Source organism: Fulmarus glacialis, unplaced genomic scaffold (genome assembly GCF_000690835.1).
Source record: "Fulmarus glacialis isolate BGI_N327 unplaced genomic scaffold, ASM69083v1 scaffold18125, whole genome shotgun sequence".
In the NCBI taxonomy this organism is placed as follows: Eukaryota; Metazoa; Chordata; class Aves; order Procellariiformes; family Procellariidae; genus Fulmarus; species Fulmarus glacialis.
The window spans coordinates 1,103-25,453 of record NW_009211402.1 but is presented as its reverse complement, the minus strand read 5'-3'; the positions used below and the strand labels follow the sequence as shown (position 1 = coordinate 25,453).

General features: G+C 44.9%; 1 protein-coding gene across 1 annotated transcript in view; it reads right to left on the bottom strand.

Annotated features, from left to right (window-relative positions):
- LOC104076615 (fibrillin-2-like) overlaps nt 1-23,910 on the bottom strand; it is a 111,234-nt gene extending 87,324 nt beyond the window's left edge. The window contains 3 exon segments of the mRNA XM_009577534.1: nt 3,934-4,032; nt 6,225-6,307; nt 23,813-23,910. Of these exon segments, the coding sequence (XP_009575829.1) occupies nt 3,934-3,985 (52 nt within the window). The 5' untranslated portion in view covers nt 3,986-4,032; nt 6,225-6,307; nt 23,813-23,910.
- Nucleotides 23,911-24,351: the final 441 nt, after the last annotated feature.

Genomic DNA, 24,351 nt, shown 5'->3' with positions numbered 1-24,351 from the left:
TTTTATTATTCTTTTAGATTATTGCTCCATTTTAAAAACATGCTTTTCACATTCTGGGCTGTCTGATCTTTAAAATGCCTTTGTATTAAAAGACCTGTGAGATGTTGGGGGGGATAGAATTTCTTTGGTGGAGGAAAACCATCAACTTTTAAGATATTTCTCTTCCTTTTACAATTACTATGAGGCCTTATTGATGAGATTCATTTAATACAAGGGGGTTTTTTAAAGAAAACTGAAAAAAGCACGTATCATCTATTCTTCTTTCTATGTTAGAGTCCAGCTTTCACATTAGATTATGACACATTGAATGTGACTAATGCACTGTAGGAAAACAATAGCAATAAATAAGAGTCGGGAAGTTTTATACTGATGTAGACACAAAGCCAGTGTTGGCTTTAACTGTTTCATCACTATTCAACGTTTAAGGAATGTGGTATTAAAGTAGAAGGGCCCAAAAGGGGAGGTTTACTGCTAAACATTGAGTTACAAACACAGGTCAAACAGCTTTCATTCTTTACTGAAACGCCTGGAACAACGCATTCTTCCTTTGTAAGATGTGACAACTCAAATTGCAAGTGCCTGAGGTTACAGCAAGTTATGTGAAAACTCTTTTTCAGCATGTACACCACAGTTCATGTCTGCCAGGGATAGGAGGGGCCGTGACTTGGCAGCTTGAAGAAGGTGGGGCTGGAGAGTGCATATGTGAGTGGATGCTCAGCTGTGGCTTGTGTCCTCTCTGTGCATGCAACATCAGTTCCAAGCAGGGAAGAGTTAGGGCCAGTGAAAGTGAAATGTCTGTCCAAAAGGTAGTAGGACTCAGAAGTGTCCAATAGGGATAATAATATGGTTGACGCCTTGTTCATAGGAAGCCTGAAAGGAAGGAGGAGTGGAATGGGAAGTCTCAGAGCTTTGCATTCAAAATGCTCGGCACATATGCTGTACATTTAATCCATGCATTGCTAGTGTGGTTTGAATTAGTCATGATGTCTACTATTCTTCCTATTGCTCTATGGCCAGAGATCAGGCCAAATTTAGATGAAAGCTTAATCATTAAGGAAACTAAGCTGGAGGCTTCAAAGCATTGCCCAGATTGTCAGACATGAGACCAGTCTCTCTGGGAAAAGGCACTGTTTCCAGCGCACGCTTACCCTACACCCCTCACTACAATTAATCAGCCCTGGGAAAGCAATTACATACAGCAGATCTGGGAGGGCTGCCCAGAGACAGAGGTAACTAGGAAGTGTCTGTCTGTCAGAGCTGTCCATCTGTTACACAGCATCCTGAGCCTCAGCAAGGGATAAGGTTTAGTGAAGCTGAGAAATTTTGGGAGTTCAGGGTATCATAAAGCCGATGCTCATCCAGAAACTTTCCGACTAATTAGCAAAGACTATTCCTGGACCTGCACAGAGCAGGTCCTATTTCTTACTTCTGCCATGATCCCAAAAGCCCTGAGGTCCCATCACCATCTGACTTATCTCCAAGGCTGGCACTGTTAGAACCCCCTCCAGATTTGGAGTACAGAAGAACATCTTTCAACCAAGAATTTAAAGGCCTGTTACACTTTGTCAGGATTTTCCAGGGTAGTGGAGACCAAAGTTCTAGGAAAAAGAGAATGACGTTCGCCCTAGTTAACTTTTCCCATGATTGGATTGGATTGGATTAGTTCTACAATTCATTTTAAAGGATCAGTGGCTGCAGCTGTTCTGCCAGCCATCGGTAGTGGAGTTTGCAGGCAGGTTTTCTGTTTGCTTACTGACTACTACTATCTAAACAGTCACTTGCAAATTACTCCTAAAAGATCTTTACTCCCCGAAGTAGGAAACCAAGCTTTTTGTTATGACAGAGAGAGGCAGAGTGGCTTTTATTGCCTCTGGAATGCACAATTTGTCTGCTTTACCTCCCTGAAGCTTTCATGATAAATGCAGATCCAAACATCCCCACAATGAATGCCAGATTTGATGAAGCCCCTGCAGAGGAACCTACCCCCCTCGAGTACACGCTGAAATCCACCCCAGGCTCAAGGGAATGCCAGGTCTGTGCCCAAATGTATATACTGCTTACAGCATTCCTTGCATTCCTCCGTGATTGCTAACATATGGACCTTCACTCCCGAAACTTCTGTGTCTCCAGCACCTTCCTCTCAGCAGAGCACGGGGAAGGTCTGCAGAGCAGTGCACGCATAGGCTCCGGTGCTGAGCGCTTGCTGGGGACATCTGCGGGGCTGTAGCAAAACGTGGCACTTTGGAATCAGATTCTGGGAATTTCCTTCTTTGAGTCACACCCTGAATGTGGTTTTGAGGTTTGGGGGGGCTAGTTCTCTGGCCTTCAATCAGATGCCTGCAAGTCACTTTATTAACAATAGCTTGCCTACAGATGGGCAATAATGGAAAAAAAATTTCTGGGTTGTCTCTAGCAATGGCCATATGAGACCTTCAGAGACTCTATAAAATCCCATTAATTTCTGCATTTTACATAGGGCACTAGCAAAATCAGCCTTCTTAAAACACTACCGTGCCACAGCTCTGTTTCTTTGCTTGCAGGATTTTGTTTTGGCTGCTGTGTTTGAGCAGTGTCGTCACGTATGGGTGGACCGCTTATATAGTCAGGTGCAAATGGTCACCCAGTATCATTGCCCACATTTGGAGAGTGCAAGCCAGCCCCCATTCATGCACTGTTCTCGCTTTAGAAACAACTGAAGGCCTTTTGGGCAGACCTGTTGGCTCGCACATAGCCTGCGCTGACCCAGGTGGGTGTCGTGCTGGCTTACAGGAGCGTGGGTGGAAGGGCTTGCTGGGCGTCTCCATCCAGCCTCCCCGCAGATCAGGCTGGCTATGACTTTGTCTAGCTAAGTCTTCAAACCCCCCGAGGAGGGCGATCCCCCACAGCTCCGGTTACCTGTCCCAGCACTGCACCACCCTCCAGCGTAAGAAATTTTTCTTTGTGCCTGAAGATCCCAAACTTGAACATCGCAAGCAGCAACTTGTGGCCATCGACCTCTGTTACATGACTATTGACTCATAGCCAGCCTGGTGGCTACCACAACTCCCAGGTCCTTTCCAGCAATACGACCCAGTGGAAAAGGGGGTACAGAGGAGCAAAAATTCCCTTCCAGAAAGTACACAAGACCATTAGCTAGCAGGATTTAGACTCAAGCAAGAGGAGTGTTTTCTGTGCAGAGCCACGTACTGCAGGGTAACAGACGGGTTGCAAGCAGGATCTGGTCTTGAATACGTCCTGCAGGGATTACTAGAGGGATATGGGAATTGCTCTCTGGATATGTGACTGTCACGCTGCTGAGTCCTCCATAGTCTGTTTTTCAGAAACCTCAGCCACCCAGTCCTCTTCCCAGAGCTTTTCAGATTGTTGTCCTGAAGGTCTGAGACGGGAGAACAAAGCAGAAAAAGTGGCAATGCAGTTTCTGCATTCCCAGCTCTGCCAGTGCGCAACTTCATCGTGTCACTGCAGTTTGTTAAAAATGCTGGGCAATTCTCCCTGACATCCAAATCACAGCTTGAGAAAAACTTAATAATGTTTCCATTGGAAAAAAAATATTTATTTGGTTAACAAAAGCAGTGACAGATTTAATTCCACTTCAAAGAACAGCCAGGGGTGGATGGACTCTTTGGCAGCAGCGTTGCTATTTGCTGCTGTGAGATGTGGTTTCTGAGCTGCATCCTGTAGGATTTCTCATACCAAAGTAGCAGAAATTGCAAACAGGTTGCCCGTTTTCTCCAGGTACCAGGGGCAGTGAGGACCCTTAGTAGAAGTGCCACAAGAAATGAAAGATTTCATGACTACTGCCCAATTCAGATTAGAACCTGGCTGCCAAAACACAAAATATTTCAGAGATTTCCTTTCATTGTGACCGGGAAATTTTTAAGAGAGCGCATAACTACTCTGGAGGGAGAAGAATCACCAGCAATGTTCTCTTACCTCCAGCTGAGCCACAGTTGGGAGAAAGTTGTCCATTGGAGCACGTACACATGTTTGGCCGTGAACAAAATCCATCACCACAAGAATTCCTGCAAATTGCTGGAGGAAGAGAAGGACACAGTGATTAGCACAATGTGCTAGTCTCTGAACTTGCTCGCAGATGTGTTTTTGGCTGCCGAAAGGGTGTGAATTCATCTCTTTTAAGGAAGCTGGGGCACTTCTTGAGGACCCTGGCGTGGGCAGTGCAACAGTGGGAAGGACCCACTTGTTCACATGGAGTTCCTGGAGACATCTTCCTTTTATCACAGACTGTGGCTGGTCCTGCTACCACATTGCTTTTTCAGCAGCAGAGGATGGGGAAGGCACATTTCACTACTTTTGCCCGCTAAAAATGTTTCTCAGCAGAGACAAATGACGTTCAGACTGAACCAGGTTGTTCTTTTCCTTAAAAGTTTTGGGTTTCCATGAAGCATTTTGCAGTCCATGGTCTGGCATTGAGGAAACTGGCTCTTGCTGAGATGCATCTCCTGTTGAATAAGAGGCTGAGCCTGAGTCAGCCAGAGATGCATCAGCAGGATGCCTTCATATCAATCCCCATCCTTTCTTGCCTGGGACCCCTGCTAATCTCTTCCCCTTCCTGTGCCATGGGAGCTAAGAGCATAGCTGGCAGTATTGTTCCACCTGTGTAAGCACAGATTTTATTAGAGCCCCATGAAAGTATCTCATCTCTGTGTGTTTTATAAATACAATTACAACACACAGTCCCCTGAGGACCTCCAGCCCAGATGGCATGTTTTACAGTTATGAGAAAAGTCAGCAGACAACCCTGAATGTCGCTAACCCCGCATGCCACTGAGCAGCTATTTGGCTCTGAGTTCCTTAACCCTTCGCTGCAGCCAGCATTAAACTCAAGCCTTGTATCCTTGGTGGGGCATCTGCTGTCCACGGGATGGTGAGGAGGATTTTGTGAGTTTGCCTGTCTCTTCTCGCGGGGAAAGGAGAGGGCACAGAACTCCATGTCTTACCATCACCCGGGGTGAAACCTTTAACTCTTGAGTCATCGCACCTCTTTATTGCCCTTCTTAGTGAGTAAAATGCCATACTCTGGCACTGGTTACTCATTGTGTGCAAGGACACATCAACTGGCCCCATCGCTCATAACACAATAGACACCATTTCCTTTGAGAGGAGAATATTTGCAGCTCTGGGCTCAGTTTTGTACATTTGAGGTCCCAGACAGCTCTATATTAGGAAATACAAGGCGCTTCTCTCTAAGGTGGCTGAGTTTTAGACTCTGAAGGGGGAATTACTTCTGAAATATGTGACCTGTATTATGTGGGAGATCCCGCTAGAGGAGCCTATTGTTTTCCTCAACTTGAAACCTGCCACTGTCAATTATTTTTAGGAAGTTTTGGAACAGAGCATTCACATACAATTCCAAGTATGCTCCAATGCAGAAGATTTATTCAGAAAGCTAAATACTGGGAGATACAAGCATCCCATAGCGCTGTCTGCTATTTTGTATGTCCAGGTTATGGTTAGTATCTGCAGGACACCACGTATCTACTGTGTTTCAGCACAAAGCATGACCAAATGCAGGTACAATTACCCCTCCAATGAGAATCTCATTTATTTACTCCTTCACTTCCCATGGGAGCGTCCTCCAAAGGGCAGGCTCCTTCATCTCCCTCTAGCACATGCCTTTAACCTACAGAAATGCAAAACATCAGCCCCTTCATGGATTTTATAGGTGTATATCAGCACTTGAGAGTACAATAATGCTCTACTCCAAATAGGAATGCTACCTGCCAAAAGAGAGGTGTGATTTATCTAAATCAGCATCCTGCTTTGGATGGCCACTCAAAGAAAGATGCAAATTCCTGCTTGTAGACGCTGTCTCATGACATCATGTTTGCAATGTCAGCATCTTGCTGTTGTTCTAGCAACTAACTAAATTATTTCATCTAAACAAGCAGCTCTAAAATAACTTTCTCAGGAATCACCAATAGTTTTCCTTTGAGGCTAATCTTCTAAAGCAGGCACACAAACTGTCAACCAACAAGCAACACAGTGGCAATTTGCCAGAAGATGAATGGCTGAGCACTAAATGGGACCAGTTGCAACCACCCTGCTTTAATCAAGACTAGCAGAGATGAGAACTCGCAGCAATCGCTGCTCCTGTCCCAGTGGATTATGAAATGTTCTGTCATCTGCTGAAGTGTGAGATACGCATTCCTTCCCACATGGCAGTTAGTTCCCTCGGTGCCCTTAACAGGAAAATGGGTACTCACGGACAATGCACTGGTTCCCTCCGGGCAGCGTTTTCCAGCCGGGGCAGCAGTAGGAGTGGAACCTCGAGCCACAGACATTGGGTCTGAAAATTAAAAACAATTTTTTCCCTCTGTTTCTGTGCAGTGCCATTGGATAAATTCAGCATATATCAGCGCTGTAGGAGAGCAGTTGAATAACCTCTGGTGTGACAGTTCTCTGTCAAACTCCATTCCCTCACTGTGCGTTTGAACAAGCCACGTTTAATTCCCACCAAAAGGAGCCACCACACATTATTTTAATAACTGACTTCTGACCTCCCTGTGCTGAATGCTCTGGGGCTCTGATCTTACAGTGACCCTGGTAGGACCATATGGAGGAGTGAGGAACTGAGGCACAGCCAGGTCTACCCTGACACGAAGCCAGGGCATGGGGCCATACCCACAAGGTCAGACACAGCCAGTTGGAGACCTGCATTTCCATGGGAGGAGAGAGACCTAGATACCAGACAACCCTAGAGACCACAGGCAAATGAATGTCTTGATAACCTGAGCAGGAGGAGGACATCTGTCCCTTGTGAACACAGCTCAGCAGTGCTGTTTATGCATAAGGTGGACAAAGTCCTGCTCTTCCTTTCTGACTCTGCAATTAACAAATTCCTGCACGCTCCAACTCGCCCATCAGACAGGCTAACCGTGGTTTTCTTTGTCTTTGTTGGTTGGATGGTTTAATCAATGTCACATAGCAAAGACGGCAGGAAACCCAGCCAGAACATATACCTCAGCATGGCATTTACACCACGTTGTGCCATGCTACAAACCCATACATGAACTAACAGACTTCCCAAGAAAAATTCCAAAAAAACCCCATGAAGATATGTAATGTTCATACTCTTGTGACAGTGTCAAGTGTGGAGTCATGAGAACGCAGCCCCTTGCAGAGATGCTGGGGCTCTAACACGGGATCAGACAGCTGGGGGAAGGCAGTGGAGAGGCAAGTATAGATGGAGAGTTTTGACCTTGCCTGGACCCTGGCCAGCATCCCTCCAACCTCTTCTGGGAGGTTTGCTGAGGGATCACACCTTGAGAATTTGAACTAAAATCACCAGTGAAAAAGCATACGCTTTGGAGATTTTCTAGCGAGTAATAATCCCCACCGTTAAAACTCTATGCTTTATTTTGGGGTCTGAGTCTATCTAGCTTCTACTTTCAGCCGTCGGATCTTGTTATATCTTTGCTTGCTGGACTGAAGAACCATTTGCTAACAAAGTCTCTTCACCCAGTAGACATATGTAGGTTGTTACATCACCCTTTAGTTTTCTCTTTGGTAAGAGAAGGAAAATATCAGATTAGTTTGTCAGGATCTATTGTCCAAAATTTCTATGTCTTAATTTTTACTAATTAAGTTTTACATCAGCCATTTCAGCAGACTGCCTGGGGCTGGTGATAGTATCTATCATCATCATTGCGCAGACAGGATGGGATTAGGTGAATGAATCAGATTTGGCATTTTCTGCTACGCAGTTTGGGATGTTTCTGAAACACGGAACATTCCGCCTGAACATCAGGAAACACTTTTTCATTGTGCGGGTGATTGAGCACTGGAACAGGTTGCCCAGAGAGGCTGTGGATTCTTCATCCTTGGAGATATTCAAAAGCTGTCTGGACACGGTCCTGGGCAACCAGCTCTAGGTGGCCCTGCTTGAGCAAGGTGGTTGGACCAGATGACCTCCAGAGGTCCCTTCCAACCTCAACCATTCTGCGATTCTGTAATTCTATGTTCACTGTAATCCGTTTCATTGTGAAATACACCTCCACAACTATCAGCGTATCACAGCTACCTGTAGAAATATCTCTAGCTATATGGTGCACAGGAGCAAACATATGGATTTGGCAGACTGAAGTAACAACAATATCTGATTTTTAAAAACTCCAAAAGCATCGGTTGATTTGTTTGGGGTTTTTATTCTGCAAATGTGTTGATTCATCCCTGATCTTCAGCTAGATCATCAAATTAATTTCATTTTCCAGGCAACAGCCTCTTTTTATTTCCCTGTTATTCTGCCACCAGCAAGGAACATGCATAAAGCAAATACTGTCTCAGCTTCCCTTCATTCCTTTAACACAGCATCCCAACTATTGCTTGTGGCTGCGTAGAAACTGCTTTAACTATCGATGTTTCTCCTTCCCTCCCATGTCATGGAGTGCTTACTGCAGAACTTGTCCTGCTTGTCCTTCCTCAAAACCTGAGGTCTCTGTTATAGTAGGTGTGCCGTTCATCTGTTTTCCTGAACTTACCTTTGTTTCTGCCTGGAAATTTTACCTGAGTGGTGGGGATTTTTTGAAGATTTTCTTTCTCTGGTTGCCGCTTTCAAGTTCCTGCAGCGAGCCAGGAGTGGGAAGGCGGAGGGTGCTGGGATGGCTGTGCACCCTGGGCACAACAGCTAGTCTCAGGGGCAATCTGTAAGGCCCACCTACCAGATTCCAGCCTGGATTTTGGCAAGAACTTGTAGTGCTTTAGGGCAGCAGATTCCTTTTCTTGGAGAGGCTAGTGGATCCCAGAACACCCTGAATCAGTTACCCAGGCATACATGAGTCTTCCACCTTCAGCACGATTGCAGTAGATGCACAGGAGATACACAGAGGACATGCAGCAAAGATGAAGCATACATACAACACGTGTGCAGAAAACACACAGCAAACATGAAGCAGACACGCAGCAGATATGCAGCAGATATACAGAGGATGCACGGCAGATGTAACAGAAACACAGCGTGTGTACAGCAGTCGCACTGAAGACGTGCAGAGCCCATCCTGCAAACACACAGCAGAGGCACGGCAGACACAAAACAGGGACAGAGCAGAAGTGCAGCACATATGCAGACACATACAGCAGATGTGCAGCAGACATGCAGCAGATGTGCAGCAGATACGCTGCAGGTGTACCTTTCCAAAGTGGAAGAAGCAGAATGCTTTCCCATGGAAAAAGGAACTGGGCAGCATTTGCATTAATGACAAAAACACTGAGCTGGACTGAGAGCAAACTCTAAGGAACCTTCTACTGAGCAATGATGTTTCCATGTAAAAGCAATCTTAGCTTCTACTCTTCATGGTGACTAGAAGGTCCCTGAGCAGCACAGACCATGTTGAATGACTTTGCTGCCCTGCTTCCCAGTTCTAATTTTCCCAGAGCACACAATGACCTGTGGAGAAGCTGAGGCAATTTTTTTTCTATATGTGCTGCAGTTGCCCAGTGCTATGTGGAGCCTCCTTCACCAGCCCTGCACACATAGAGTCAAGGGCTCTGCTAAAATAATTTGGTGCTATGGTTGGAGGTGGAGAGTAAATCTGTATTTTGATTTCAAAAGCGCCTACATTTTCCAAAAGTCTGGGCATCTGTTGCTTCTCCTGTGCTTAGAAGTTGAAAGGAGACTTTGACCGCAGAGCTGTTTCTGCTGGTATGGATTAAGGTTCCCTGCAGACGGGGGAACGTCTTGGGTTGCAGTTCCTCATTGCATTAGGTTGGATAAAACACAAAGCTAGCTGGTACTGCCACTGATATTCAAATGTAAATCCCCAGTTAGAAGTAGACATATGTCTGTGGTTGGCATTAACTGGGAAGATAAGTTCACTCCGAGCACATGGAGGTCCTGTAAAGCCTAAGTTTCAGCCCTCAGGTTCCCAGCATGCAGGATGGATGATCTTTTTTTGATATAGGACTCTCCATGCAATGTGTAGACAGCCCAGACAACTCATAGCCAGGTACCAAATACTGCAGTTTGACTTCCACCTGAATCTTTTGCTGGTCGCCCCTTTTCAACACATGGATGTGATCAGCTATGCGAGGAAGATAGTACCAAGGTAGTACACCAATGATCTTCACACCCTGGCCTCAGGCTACTTCAAGCCTTGTTGAAGATTAAAGAATATTATATAGCCATTTTATCAGGCAACAAACTAAGAGGTTTTTTTGTCAAAATCCGTGAAGGAAGAGGTATCTGGCATCAATCCCATAGACTAAGACAGAAGAAAGGGGAAGTTGAATGAAATTGATAATGAAGTGGATTTTTTTAACTATGGTGGCAAGTACCACCTCTTTCTAAAAGACAGTCAGCCAAGGATTTAATCAAGCTCTGCACAGGGATACTGGGAGAGGTCCTGGGCACCCTGGTAACAGTAGGCTAAACAACAAGATCACAATTGTTCCTCCAAAACTGAACATTTATAAGCATATGCTAAAAATTAGCAGAGTTTCAAAACAAAACATGGGGAGAATCCATTTTGAATGGGTTGAAATTAATAGTGTCACAGAAATGACCTAGAGGGAGAATGAAATTAGGTTCCAAAGCAATAACTCAATAAGGAGAATGCTGTTTTGTAAGAAAAAAAAATTACATCTTTAGCAAAGTTGTGACAAAATTGCTTTTTAAAATTAATAGCCATTATCTGGATCCTGGGAAATACAAGCTGGAAACCCATGTTCTCATCAGCAAGAAGGTGTGGATAAAAGGCATGTCATTTAGTTGTTAAACAGAAAACTGCAGCCACAGTTTGTGGTGAAGAGCTCCTAAGAACGGGAAGGTCAAGGTTAGATGAAAAATCACTGAAATTCAATAAACTTGCCCACAACATTCTGATTATTACTGATAATCCAAATCCACAGACATTTCAGAACTCTCAAGAAACTTCATAACAATCAGCCCTAAATTAAAAATCAAGAGGTTCTTTTTTAATCCTACTGACTCTCAGCTTTGCCTCCTTGCTAGCCAGCAGTAGCAAGGGGGTCTGATCCAGACATGATGCAGTCCTGGAGAGAGACAGTTGTACTCTGAGATGGTGCTAATGCCCACCTGACTTTTCCTTTGGGTGTCAGAGCCATGGAGATAAGAGCCGACATGTTTGTGCCAGTCCGTTCTAGCAATGCTTTCTGGCATTGCAGTGCTGACTGCACTGCTGGTCCACCCCCATGGTTCAGCTGATGCAAAAATAGAGCTACCAATATGAGGCCAATCTTCCCTTAGCACCTTCTGTGCAGCCTAGGAAAAGGCTGAAAGAGTTCAGCTGCTAAAGAGAACTATTTTAATGAAAGTGGCCAAGAGAGTGATGCTAAGAAAGGACAGCGGGAAAAGCAATGCTGGCCGTAACATCTTCTTTGTCCACTTTAAATAAACAATAGGATTATAGAGATAAGCAGGGACAAAGTAAGCATGAATTTCAATTGATGGCACCAAATGCTGCCCGCTGGCAGTGGCTCCATCTGAGAATTGGGAGATGCCAAGAAAAAAACACTGGAGCGGAGCAGAGCTGTGGCCATGTGATGTGCAAATACACGGCTGTTAGCAAGAGAAGCCTTTCTCCCAAATCCACAATGGAGTTGCAGGCATGAGCAAGGACTGGGAGACGGTCCATACCACAAGACTGTCCACAGGCTCGGGGGGCCAGCCCGCCTGTGGGGACAAAACACAAGCGGCATCTGGCTGTTGCTGCAGCAGCCTGTTCCTGTTAGCAGCCTGGGAAAGACAGCCTAGAGCACTGAATTGTTGCCTACTAGCTGAGCAAGCAGCCGAAAAAGACTCGGTCCTGCCAGTTATTGTCAGATGCCTAGTGTGACCCCAGCAGAATTGTACTCATTGTTAAAGGTAGGAGAGGGCAGACAGCACAGCGTGTGAAGTCCAGGCTGAGCTTTGCAGACTCAGATGTTAGCCAAAACTTAAGTCAAGTCATCCTGAGCTTCCTGCTCACCCAAAGCTACATCCTCAATACACGCGCATGCACGCAGGTCTTTGTCCACTCCTCCAGCCATGGGAGAAATACCCAGCTAGAACGAACTCTCCAAACCTTCTTCAGAAAGCTCTGCACAGTCACTAACGGACTGATTTGTGTAATAACTGCAGCGTCCTGCAAGGAGCACTTCTCCTGCCATCCGGCAAGACCCACAGCTAATGAACCCTTGGCTACATGTAGCGTGTGCTTTCCAGACAGCAGGAACAGCAGCCCAGGATTTGTCTCCCCTGTCATGAGTAATCAGTGTACCTCACTTGTCACTGGCCTTCAGAAGTGGTATTTCCATTCCTTAAATTAGAGGAAGACAGAAGTGAATAAAAATTGGTGGCTTGCCAAGGCTGGGGTAATTCTCAGAGATGCTTTGGTCTGCACAGGGATTGCTCCCTGGCTGCTCACATGTTCTCCTTCTCGCTGGCCTCATCCAGGGGGATTCAACATATTAATTCAGGAAGAAGTCACTATAGTTCATTACTTTGGGCCAATTTCCTGCTCTTCTCGCCAAGTGGAGACATTTGTCCAGTGACTGAGATTCCCTGAGCTGTGACCCTGCTACTAGTCTGCTTTGGTGCACACTCAGTGGTCCAGCAAACGCTTCTCCCAGCTCATCGCTTTCTTTGCGCCTGCCTGGAAAAGTCTGGGTTGGGTATCTGCTGCCTGAGCATGGGGGCCTTTTTCCTTATTTATCACAGACACTCTTTATTTCCCTCCTTGATACAACCTAAAGCTTCCTCCTGCCAGGTGAAAACAGGTCCTCAGTGCTGTGACTGTCTCCTGAGCATACTTTCCAAGATATTCCCTGTTCAATGGGAAAAGGAGTCTGAGCTAATAGGGTCTGGCCAGGATCTGCTGCACTGAGCAATGGTTCTCTGGACCAGTTTGAAACTCTTGTAACGGTAGTGATGCCAACACTTTACATCTCTTGCAGGCCATCTCTGCTCTCTTTAGGATGATGAGAACAAGTCGAGGTTACAGAGTAGGTGCTCTCAGAAATTCATACTGCTTCGTTTTTTTGTAAACTAAGACTTTGTGAATAAAAGTATGGCTTGTACTTTTACTAGGTCCCAGATGTAAGTCAGGCAAGTGACCAAGCACAAATCCCTTTTTCTCTAAGTGTTTCAAACAAAACACTTAGTAAAAACCACCCTCCTGCCCTGCCAAAGTACAACTGTGCAGGCTAGTAGTAGGGCTGGAGCCCAGTGTTTTATGAAAGGGTGAGCAGGAACTTTCCCACCAGCACAGGGGATCAACACCTGGTGATTTCAGGATGAGAAGCACCACAGCTTAGCTATCCAGCCACAAACCTAAGGGTCAAGAGATAAGAGACTTCATCCGTGCTACTGGTCCTAAAAGAGGTGGGACAGATTCATCATAGGAGAAATCCACAACAGCAGCAGAAACATCCCGGGCTAGATTAGGAGAAGCATGGCCAGCAGGTCTAGGGGAGTTATTTCCCCCCTCTTCTGCTTGAGCACAATCTCCTAATTTTAGGATTCTATTAAGCTTGCCCAATCTCACTTTTCTTCTCTCTTTGTATTCTCTGGATATCTTGAGAGACATGAAAATCTCTCTTCTGCTCTGCACACACATCCAGTTTTGGGTACAATAATTCTGACAACTTACATGGGATGAGTGGAAACCCCTTGGCATGCTTATAGTCGCTACTTTCCCTGTCCCTTATTTTCAGGTTTTTTCTGTCTTCAAGTTTCAGCTTAAAAATATTTATGGGGAAATCAAATCATCCAGCAACAGATTTGGCCAATTCTCAATGCACTTCTGCTTGTTCAGCTTTAGGAATGGCCATCAGCCCAAATACTGCTCTAGATTTCCCCAAACCATTCAGAGTTACCCTTTGCTGTAAATTCACCAATTCAGTGACAATCTAGCTAATTCCAGGCTAGTGAGGATTTCTGATTTGATACCGCAAAAAGGAGGGCTGTCTGCTATCCACAGAACAGCTATTTTAGGGATGAGTCATGGAAATTTCTTTTTAGATTATTTGCCCCCCTGCAGCCTATTCTCTTATCACGAAATTCATGCCTGTGCAAAGAGTCAAATAAGATGAATTTGTAACAATATCACCACTACATTCTCTAGTTTTATATGACTTAAGCATGTGGCTTTTCCAGGGACGATGATCCTACCTCTCCATCAGAGCTGGAATTTTTTCCTATAATTCAAGATTCCTTTTGGTTTTGGTCTTAGCCTGATTCTTTGCTGGGCCCCAGGGATCATCTCTCACGATAACTGGGGAAAACCACTGCAGGCATCAGTCACCCTTGGCCCCAGTGGAGATCATCACGGGGACAATAATTACTGCCAAATGTGATAGTGGTTTTTGGTTCTTGCATCTCCCCACCCAGAGGGAGTTGGGATTGTGTCACGGCGTGAGAACAGATTTGAAACAATGCTGACTTTCGGGTCCCTGGCCTAAAGGGGAGCATATTTGTGTCCTCCTAGTTCTTGACTTACCAGATCCCTCAAATGTACTGCCAGTATTTATTTCAGTGATTTATCAGTTTTACGAGTCCATGTTCACTGTGTACTTCCCCAGGCCTATATGTGTTCATGCAATGGGTACAGTTTGATGAGTAATTTGCAAATGAGAAAGTAGAGCAATGCCACTGGAGAAGCCAGCTGTTCCTGTCCCAGCAACCCCTTGTTTAATGGGAGGATATTGACTCAGTCCTGCAAAGGAGGTGCTTAATTCCTCCCACCTGAAACACCATCCTCTCGTTCTGCAAAGGAGCCCAACACCTGTTTAGCTGTTAGGAAGGAGTTCGAGTCCCAGTGATTTCAATTATTTTGGGTTCTAAGAATTCGGTTTTAAAGGTGCAGAGATGCTAACTTTCTGTTACCACCAGTAGAAATCACATACCTTAAAACTGCTAACAGCTATTTTGCTGGGTAATATTGCAAGCACAAAAGTATTCCGAATTCAGCACATCCTGAACTTGTTCACTGAGCTGCGCCATGGGTCGCTTTCCTAAGACTCTCAGCAATCCCTGTAATTCTCAACTCAGTAATCCATCTGTGGCAACAGAAACCTTTTTCTCTGATCTCACCAAAGCCCCAGACTTATGCTGGAGACCCTTTACTTTCCCTGGCCCCTGGAGCACCCCTACCTCCATCCCCAGGGATAAAGGTGGTGTGAACTGGTGCACAGCTCCCTCCTGAGCAAACCCTGGTAGCAATACTGAGCATCTCTCTCATCTCTGCTGGCCTGGCTCTGCTTGAGCCCAGACTGAGTAGCTGGGGCTCAGAAGACCTTGACATAAGATGCTCAAAGAAAGCTGAGCCTTTCAAGCACCTGAATTCAGCTCTTGATCCTCCATTGCGGCTCTCCTTAAGGAAATGGAGAGGCCTGGGAAGAGGTGGAAGAGTGCATCACTGACTGCTCCTCCTCCCAGAACCAAGGAGGGACTCTAGACAAGAAAGATTGATTTAAGCGAACAGAGACTACTTTTTCTTGGTTATTTTAGTTAACAGAAAGGAAGCCTTAATTTAAGTAGTTATTTTAATCTCTGTTTTTATGTTTTAGGTTTTTTTCCTAGAGAATGGATGATCTGAAACTAAAGATAGCTTTGACAGCTGATTTAGCACTTTCTTTAATGAACCAGGAAAATGTATGATATCAAAATATATGCCTTTTAACTGAGCAATTATGTAGTTTCAAAAAACGTTACTCAGGTGTTTACTGTTTTCATTTTTATATTATTAGAAAATGAGGAGAAATTAACTTATTTTTTCCAGATGGTTATTACATTTCTACTTCTAATATATATTAAATTGTCTTTGGGTTGAAATTGAAACAGCAGTAAATGGGCCTTTTTAATGTTTGATGGCACTTCTGTCTCCGTGCCAAGGGCTGAATTTACTACCATAATTCAGAGCAGAGGGCAGCTTTGGGTGCCTTGGGGACAGGCCATCTCCAATACAGAGATGCAGTCTTGAAAGATTACAGATCTCTGTATCTCAGCCCTCTTTCCTTCTCCTGCTGAGATGCAGCTAACAGTAAGGTCATAAGTAAGGGGATGGAGCAAGAGACTACAACGAAGGGAAGTCCCATCAGGGACCTCTGGATCTCCAGTCCAAAACTGCAGCCCTGGCTCAAAAATCCTCCCTGCACTCAGGCAGAGGTCTCCCAGGACCCCTTGCACACGTGGACTCCAGACACACATACACAGAGAGAAAGCCAAGCTGAGAAGGTTGCCTGGCTGCCACCAAGGTGACTAGCTCACACCAAAACACATCTATAAAGAATCATAGAATCATTAAGGTTGGAAAAGACCTCTAAGATCATCAAGTCCAACCATCAACCCAACACCACCATGCCCACCAAACCACGTCCCTAAGCGCCTCATCTACACGTCTTTTAAAACCCTCGAGGGATGGGGACTCCACCACTTCCCTGGGCAGCCTGTTCCAAGGCCTGACCACTCTTTCAGGAAAGAAATTTTTCCTAATGTCCAATCTAAACCTCCCTTGGCGCAACTTGAGGCCATTTCCTCTCGTCCTATCGCTTGTTACTTGGGAGAAGAGACCAACCCCCACCTCGCTACAACCTCCTTTCAGGTAGTTGTAGAGCGCGATGAGGTCTCCCCTCAGCCTCCTCTTCTCCAGGCTGAACAGCCCCAGTTCCCTCAGCCGCTCCTCATCAGACTTGTGCTCCAGGCCCTTCACCAGCTTCGTTGCCCTTCTCTGGACATGCTCCAGCACCTCAATGTCCTTCTTGTCGTGAGGGGCCCAAAACTGAACACAGGATTTGAGGTGCGGCCTCACCAGTGCCCAGTACAGGGGCACGATCACCTCCCTATTCTGTGCTTAAAACAAAGTACTGCCCAAGTTTAGGTGACCCGAGCCATGCAAAGCTGACTCCAGGGTAGACACCTGAATTTTAGCTGAAAATCATGAAAAAAAAAAGAGAGATGGAAATAATTTTTAAAAGATGCATGATTATTATTCAGTTTCATAAAAGGAATGAAGCAAAACGCAAGGAAAGTCTTACAAAGACTATATAGGTTTTGGATTCCATCTACTTAGGTTAATGCCAAGTTTAAGCCCAATAATGTTTACAATATTTTTTTTTCTTTTTAGCAAACGGGATCTATAAAATCTTTTGTTATACACCTTTTCTTTGTCGATACTACTATTTTTTCCCCTTTATTTAGATCTTCACACATTTTGTATGTATGATGGCAAGGAACATCTTCCCTTATTCGTGCACATTTAAGTTTAAATTCTCTATATCAGCAAGGAACCATAAAGAAGACTTTCCTTTGAAAAAGACTAAAAATGCAACTCATTTCCAGGAACTGCTTAACACTTTCATTTGGAAAGCAGCACTACCAACTCTTTCATCTTTTTTTTCCCTTAAATTCTGAAATAAATCAAAACTTCAAATCCAGTTCTTAAAACTTCCAGACAAAACCCATGTAACCTATTAACTTCTACGCCAGATAATCTTTTGCCATGCCAATACTTGCCTTCATGTTTCCTGCCAATAACAAGAGAAACCAGCCTAGGCCAGAAGTCCAAGATCAACCATTTCACAATATAAATCAAGACACAAGGAAAATTTAGGAACAAGAGTCTTAAGTCAGAAGTTTCCAGCTACTGCCTTAATTTTGTTCCTTCTGTTGTTTGCAGTATTTCATCTCTGGCTTTATGAATAATTATCAAGGTTTACATGGGTGGAGTATGTAGACCTGGAAGCAGCTGAGATGTGCTCAAGAGGTGACTGGTTCACAGTGACAGAAGCTCCAGTTGCACCTTTACTGAAGTGATACCCGCTCACTCTAAACTCAGCTTTAGCAAACCTTGGAGCACAGAGACCCACATCCTGCCCAGGGCAAAAATGTGGTGGGAGAAGGCAAGAAAGCTTTGCTAGAGTTCGACCATGCTCTTCCCTTCCATGTTCTTCCTCATCATTTCTAAGCGGAGATGCCTCAAAGCTACCTCCTTGAAGATGGAGAGTCCTCTATGCATCCATGAACATGCATTTCACTGTCTTGTAAGGAAACCGGTATTTAGAACAGAATAGAATAGAGTAGAAGAGAATAAAATATTTCAGTTGGAAGGGACCTACAACAATCATCTAGTCCAAGTGCAATGACATGTAGGCAATCACAAGCAGCACAGTCCAGTTCAGACAGCAATTTTTAGTAAGTACTGGAGTCCTGTTGTTACTCTTTGGCTATGCGTGCATGTAGTTTCAGTTGGTGTAGTTAGTGACATACCCCACGAATTTGCTTTTTTAAGTATTTAAATCACCATAGTTACAGGGTCTTTTTCACAAATAACCCACACAATCAGTAGGACAGGGTCTGGTTGTCTAAACTACAGGATTAAGTTAAGAAATGGGACATTTTAGCTTCCACTGCCTCTTAGTAGCACCTTGATTCTTACTCTAAACAGGATTTCATTTTCAAGGGAGTTTTCTACAATTTCGAGGTCAAGAAATCCATTTTTTATAAGGAATAAAGCTGAGCTTCTGCATTTAAAGGACTCTGGGACTTTGAGGAAATCAATACCTCTCGCTAGATTTACAGTAGCAGCAGAGGTGGTAACACTGCAGAAAAGATTTGCTGACTCCCACTTAGGGCTTATTCCTTTCAACGAAGTCAACTAAAACGTTATGCTGGAACTTGGCAGAGGCAGAATCAGGGCCTGAATCATGAAACATCTGACAGTGCTGGTTGTGTTCTGGGCATCAGCTCTTTTTGAAGGCACATGTTTCCGATAAACCTGAAGCAAGAGTGAAGAAAATTACAATTGCTGCTGGTCCAAAAAAACCTTTTGTAATTCCTGTACTAAGATGCTTGTGGAACTGCAATATCACGGACGGAGTTGGATTAAAATGCTGATGGAAATCATCTGCTCGCTGTGGACACCTCAGAGTGAACTGCGAAAATGGTGAAGCTCGTCTCTGCTATGTCCAATCTCCCCTTGACATTAAACACCATCCCAGTGTCAGCTCCAGTTTAAATTGGTGGCATGTGGCGCAGAATCAGAGCCCGTGGCTTTCCCTCTCCACTGCACCTGAGCTTCCAAGCTTAGGGTGGTGGATGGAGAGTTCATCCCAGCAACTCCTCCTCTGCTGGTGTTTTGCAGTTCCAATGTGCCTTTCCATTCCCCAGTGTCAAGCTGGAAACTAAGAAGGTGTCAAAAATCTGTGGGAGAGCAGCTTGGAAACTCCTCATATTCCCCATAATTAATTTAGACACCTCTCCATCTTTTTGTATAAGTCAGAGCAATGGAAGAGGTATGACAAATGCCTCCCCAAACATCCCCTCTTCATCCATCTTCTCAATTGCAGTGGCCATTTCATAATTAATGGGCTTGACATAATTAGTTGTATTTAAAGTCAGGCTATAGCTGAGCCTTTATTCTTACTCGAAAAAACAGGCAGCCATGAACTTACAGGAAATCAGACTGCCAGCAAACAGCTCAGCTGGCTGCAGACTAATCATCTTTTCTTTCCCCTTTGTTAAACACATTCTTGCTCTTGGAAACTGTTCAATAGTTCATTAAACTAATAATCCCATTCAAATCCTGCCTCATAAATGGATTTGTCAGTGCTGTTCCTTTCAGGAGACGGTCATTTTAAATTGTCTCTACTTTAATGAGTTTAAGGACAGATTAAATCATGGCTTTGGCTGTGATTTATTGCTGCACATTACTTTATTAATTGTTATTGGTAAAAGCATTGGTGAATAACAGGCTTGTTTATTTTGCATTTATTTCATGCTTTGCATTTATTTCATACTTTTCCCTTTATTAAAGGAGACTGGTATGGGAACAGAGCTCCAAATAAATATGTTTCCAGCAGAAACATATACAATCTTTCTTCCTGCATTGCTGAAGCCTCTTTTACCAACAAGACATCTACAACTGTCCTCTTGCACAGCCAGTTCACTCCAGACATCAGCAAGGAGAGCTTGTGTTGGTCACGTTACTAGAGAGCAGTTTCTCACTACGAGCTCTATAATATTAAGTGATTCTGTGTCTCTCTATTAGTACTAATTGACCAAGACTTCACACAAAGTAACGTGCCACGAAAAGAGCAGGTATCTTGTGCTACTTGGGCTTATCCAAGACTTCCCTGGGAAACCCACAGAAAGTTATTTGTGCTATGTGCAGGAATAGAAGATATTTAAGAGAAAATGAAGGAAGGAGCACCAAATACATTTGGATATTTGATTCTTCCAGAGTTGGTAAAAATTTCCCTATAAAGATATCTGGGCCACACTTCTCTGTGCAGTTCCGGTGTGATGCTATTTTCTTGTCCAAATTGTGATATAACACAATTTAGAGATGGAGGGAATCTGTGGTTCCACCTACCCAAGATAAAAGAAGGCACAGACAAGAATAAATGGTAGAGCAAAAACCAGATGTAGCTTGTCAAGATAGGTGGCTGTCCTTTAAGTCCTTTAACGTATCTGTCTGTCTGTCTGTCATATTCCACTTTGGGAGCAAAAGTATTTCTGCCATGGACAAAATGATCTGCAAGTGGCATGTTAATATTGTAAAGGGCTTTGCGATCTGGCAGGATGGAAGGTCTCAAGCATAGCGTATGAAAGGAAAACACTTACAACTTGTGTTGGGAAAACAAATTATTTCAAGGAACAAATAAGACAGGGCTACAGACAGTCCAGAAGCCCTGAGCAGAAGGTTTCCACAAAGGAGAAGAGGAAGTAGGAGTCAGGACTCTGCACGGCATCATCATGAGATCTAAGTAGCGAATCCTCAAAATCCGTTTGTCCGTTTCCTTCCATTCAGAACAATATACAAACTTTTGAACGTTCTCACAGAAATCAGTGTGTTCAGGATGGTGGCTGGGGGTGGTGGCCCAGGGCTCACCCTGGAAGCTGCCAGTTCAGGCCCATGTGATGCAGCTAAGCTTTGCTGTATTTTAATTCCAGTTCTATTTAAATTCCTTTCATGCAAGCCTCAGAACTAAGGAAAGTCTCAGAACCAAAGATATTTCAGATGAAAGTTGAATTGAAATTAGCTTATCTCTCTGAAAAAGGAAGTTGTGGGTCTTTGAAAGCAAATGCCAAAGCAAATAATTGAAATGGTGTCATAAACCATTAAAATAGACACCACAGATAAATGTGTTTGGAGGTTCAGATGTGTGTTTAGAGGTGTGGCATTATAGAATAGATGATTCCACAAATCGCAATAGTCAGGATAAGCCACCTGCATGCCCATAAGACCAAATTTAAAAAGACAACCCTATCTTCCTCTATATTTAAAGTTGCACCAAGAAAACTCACTGTTCATTCATTTCTTTTGCTACTGCAGTGCTAGTCTGTGAGTAAACCAAACCTTAAATTACGACTTATCTGATTTTCCCAAAGCAGCATATAAAACTTGGTTAAATTTCATAGCAGCAAAGAATCCTGATACCTTAGGGCAGCAAAACCCAGGGCAGGGAAGATGTTGATCCACAACTGCAACGCTCGAGAATTGTTTCAAGGCAGAGCAGAAAGAATGAGGGACTAGCGCTGTTTGGGAACTCTACAACAAAAATTACTGGGTCTGTGGCTCTGCAGGAGATGGCTTTCACTGGCTGCCAGACCCATCTACAGCATTGCAGCTGGTGACATCTGTAGCTGCTTTCTAAGCCCAGTAGAACATTATTTAAAACATCACTCTTCAATAGATTTCTCATCTCAAGTGGTTTTTATCTGTTTGTAAAATAGAGATTTTAAAGAGAGAGATTGCTGAAGGGCTGGAAATCCTGAAGGAGAGGTTTGGACACAAAACCTAGGAGACTGTCAGGGTCACTTGCCACAGAGCATGGGAAGCGCCTGGGGCAGAAGCTCCAGCCACTCTGAATTTTACCAGCTTCCCTTGTGTTGCCCACCATGATTCCCTCCCTTGAAACAAGACTGTTCTCCCAAGGGCCAAGAAACAATGCCTCTTCAGTTGTCTTAAATTATAGTTGCACAGACTTCCTTAAACAGACCTTGCACTTATCCCAGTGGGGTTTCTTCTTTTCCTACAGCAATTGCTTCAGAGGGCATGAGGAAAGCAGAAGAGAAAATGAAGGAGGTAGCAGTGTGGTCCTCAGCTCCCCGCAGGGGACTGGGAGCCAGACACTTCAGGCCTGATTCCGATCCTGCCTCAAACTTACTGTGGGGCCTTTAGGAACTTACAGAACCGATAATTTGGTATTACTTAAATGTTGGTCCACGGCTGAGGCTTTAAAGTAGAGAAGGGTTTTCAGAAGTAATTTCTAACTTGGGAATCTGGGCTTCATTTTTAAAATGCACTTGGGATTTGGACCCTTCAGACTCACCAAAAGGCAAAAGGATTTAAGCTGTAAATCATTTTTGAAAACAGGATCTGGTCACCTAAATCAGAGTGCCATAAGACCACTGGACACCAGTGACCTTCCCTCAGGTCCCAGGGGAATGGAAATAGTCATTGTTTCCTTCCTCTGCCCTTCCTTTCTCTTCACAGGGCTGCGTGAGACAGGACTATCCATGCACATTTCAACTCCTTCCAATCCTTTCTATCCCCAATTATGAGCACACTAATCGATCACATATAGGCCTAGACAGCCAGGCTGAACAAGTGTCTCTGGATCTGGTAGACTGTCATCCCATCCTTTCCAAGAAATGGCCTTCATCCCCATTAGATGTAAAGACTTGGGATGTTTTATCTGAGGGATGACGGACTCAAAGACGAGCATGGCAAAAGTACTTACGGGTCACACTGGGGGAGACACAGGGTGTCCCTGCCCGGTGAGTGAGCTAATGGCTGCTTTTGGTAGCTGGTTTTGAGAAGACCAAAGGCCCAGGACAGTTGCTGTCCATCTTTTCCAAATCCGCCGTAGCAGGAGGGAGCAGCCATGCACGTTTGAATTCCAAGAGCAGATGCCGCCAGCCCCACGGCCCTGCCCCTGGCAGCTCGACGGCCAAGCTCTGTGTTCCAGCTCCAGCCCAAACACGGCACATTTGACTGTCTGGGCTGAAAGCACGGCACTCCATCCCATTCAAGAAGCATTCCCCAGCAAGTGCCGGAGGACTCTGGCACAGCCCAGGCTTCGCGCGTGTATCACGTTCTGCTCTGATTCTGCCCACTGACACAGGAACACTTTCCAAGAACTTCAGCCAGGCAGACTTAAAATAACCCAGAATCAACGCTGGGGCCAGGAACCATCTTGAGAGCATGCAAATACAGCTGAGCTCCAGCACAAGCTTCAGGATTTTCTAGCTGAGCCCTGTCTCCCTCCTCAGGTGGAAAACGCTCACGGGTCCAGCTCTCGCACTGATTTGTCTATAGATGAAACCACGAGCCGCAACTCTGCTGCACAAGGGACTTAGTGTGACACCTTCCCGTTAGCAACAATCATCATGTAAAAGCAGCCATCAGAGGCAATAACCTCTCAACACAACCCAGAACATTGACAGGTAGCAGAGAGCCGAAGGCGACTCTAGGGTCGGAACCTGAGTTGACAGCATCCCCACTAGCGATGGTGGAAAGCCCAGCCACAGCCATCCCTCCAGGTAAATGCCCAGCATCCCTCCCACAAACAGGGAGGGTGTGGACGGCTCTTCACAGTCCTGGCAGGTGAGCCCTAAGGCGCTGCAATCCACTGAACAAAGCAGCAGAGCTCAGCACGCAGCTCTCTGCTCGCATGGGTGACCGCTTGGTTGTCCCCTGCGGCATGAGCTTTCCTCCTACCGTAGGCCTGCAGAGCAGACTCCTTCCTGAGCTCAAGGAAAGGACAGACAAGGCAATTGTGTAAGCATGTCTCTATGTGCTATGATAATAAACCAAGTTCTGCTTTGTAAAATAGAAAAGAACATTAAACGTACCCTCGTAAAGTGTCTTGGCCTCTTCTTCTCACTCTGTTTGCTGGCTGTCTTTCCTCGTAGCCTGCAAATCTGTCTGTCTGCAAGTCCCCTTCATACTGACCCTGGGCTTGTTCCACGTACATAACTGCTGTACATCCCAGCATGAACCTGGCCAGCCATAATACCCCCATGATGGCACGGATTCCTCAATTCCCCCGGCTGCCCCGAAAGCTTCTTCCAGCTGGAGGGTCCCTGCTGCCTTGGTGGAGGATGGTTTTTGGCAGCAGCCCCTAAGTGCCAAGGTGCCGTCCTGCCGTTCCCTTTCTAGAAGCAAAGACAGAGGAAAGAGAAAGAGACACAAGTGTTCTTAAGGGCTTTCACATTTTTAAAATGATTGATCATCCCAGGCGGCCCCTCCCCGGAGTTAATACAGTGGGGTCATACAGTCACACTGAGTCTGGCTCCTTCTACATGCAGCCAACATGTTTGCACTGTCATTCCCTACCACAGCATTGCCAAACTTTTTCTTTCCCAAGAGCTGGAAACCAAGAGAAGATCTC